The sequence below is a fragment of the Nansenia antarctica genome (genome assembly GCF_963989245.1).
Source record: "Nansenia antarctica genome assembly, contig: SCAFFOLD_317, whole genome shotgun sequence".
In the NCBI taxonomy this organism is placed as follows: domain Eukaryota; kingdom Metazoa; phylum Chordata; class Actinopteri; order Argentiniformes; family Microstomatidae; genus Nansenia; species Nansenia antarctica.
The window spans coordinates 5,001-6,601 of NW_027663193.1; the positions used below are offsets into that span (position 1 = coordinate 5,001).

Below are 1,601 nucleotides of genomic sequence, written 5' to 3' on the forward strand. Positions count from 1 at the left end.
TTCTGCCCCCCAACCCACTTCTCTGTTCCTCCTCTCACCTACCTTGTTGTTGTCTCCCTCCTTCTCCTCCCCATCTCTCCCTACCTCCCCCACCCGCCGCCTCTACCTCTCCCCCCTCTCTCTATTTATTAGCACTTTGAATTGCCCCTGTTGTATGAAATGTGCCGTACTAATAACCCTGCCTTGCCTCGCCTCAGCATCCTGATCCGCACGGTGATGGAGGTGACCTTCATCGTGGTGCAGTACATGATCTACGGCGTGTTCCTGCGGGCGCTGTACCACTGCAAGGCGTGGCCGTGCCCCAACCCCGTCAACTGCTACATGTCCCGGCCCACGGAGAAGAACGTCTTCATCGTGTTCATGCTGGTGGTGGCGGGGGTCTCCCTGCTGCTGTCCGTGGTGGAGCTGTACCACCTGGGCTACCGGCGCGTCAGGAAGTGCCTCCGCAGGCGGAACCTGGCCGCGAAGGCCATCGAGAGGGCGGTGGCGGCCGCCGGGGGAGACCCCCCGGGGACCGGAGGGGACACCCCGGGGAGGACGGGGACCCCTCCCGGAGGAGGAGGACGCCCCCCCCCCGCCGCCTCCTGCACCCCTCCCCCCGACTTCAGCCAATGCCTGGCGGCCTCGCCAGGGACCATGGCGATGGCGGTGGCGCCCCCGCTGTCCTCCATGGCCTCTCATCATCACCCCTTCAACAACCGCATGGCCCACCAGCAGAACTCCGCCAACATGGCCGCCGAGCGCCACCACGGCCACGCCGACCCGGAGGGCGAGGGAGGCGGCGGCTTCCTGAGGATGAGCTACGCCCACCCGGCGGCGGAGGTGCCCAACGGGTGCCCGCCGCCCTCCCTGATGATGCACGCCGGCGTCTACACGCCGTCTAAGGACAAACGACGCCTCAGCAAGACCAGCGGGACCAGCAGCCGGGTCCGGACGGACGACCTGGCGGTGTAGGACCACGACTGACCCCCGGGGAGACACAGAGAGAGAGGAACAGGCTGGCCATTCGGTTGTTAAGTCTGACGTCAAATGTGACGTTTAGCAATTTCCGGGTCCAAACCAGAAATTAGAGAGTACCAGTGTACTAAAGCACCAGAGTACCAGTGTACTAAAGCACCAGAGTACCAGTGTACTAAAGCACCAGAGTACCAGTGTACTAAAGCACTAGAGTACCAGTGTACTAAAGCGGTAGAATGACAGTTCAATCGTTTTTTAGACTGGGATCTATTCATACAACAAGGGACACAGCAGCACTTTCCTGTTTTCCCATATTGTCAGCGTCTTTGAGCCTCGGAAAAGCGCTATACAAATATAATGAATTATTATTATTACTGAGGCATTTCGAAGAGAGGGCCTCAGCCAACGTTGGACCCGGAAACACGTCACGACTTAACAACCGAATAGAGACACAGAGAGAGAGGGACAGGCTGGCCATGGAGACACGGGGCTGGAGGACTGTTTACCCCAAGAGAAGGGCTCCTGTCAGGGGAGAACAGGTGAAACCCAGGAGGACCAGACAGGGGACACTGTCCGTGGGGGGTCGCCTGGGTCTCCTAGAGCAGTGTTTCTCAACCCTCTCCTCGGGGCGCCCCAGCCGCTCC

The 1,601-nt window shown here is 60.4% G+C and overlaps 1 protein-coding gene across 1 annotated transcript in view; it reads left to right on the forward strand.

Moving 5' to 3' along the window:
* The window catches only part of LOC308175229 (gap junction alpha-5 protein-like), a gene marked incomplete at both ends in the record, with an annotated part of 3,017 nt that extends 2,063 nt beyond the window's left edge, over positions 1 to 954 (forward strand). The window contains one exon of the mRNA XM_080550936.1: positions 198 to 954. Coding sequence (XP_080407062.1) covers positions 198 to 954 — 757 coding nt within the window. The remainder of the gene's footprint in view (positions 1 to 197) is intronic.
* Between the last annotated feature and the right edge of the window lie 647 nt (positions 955 to 1,601).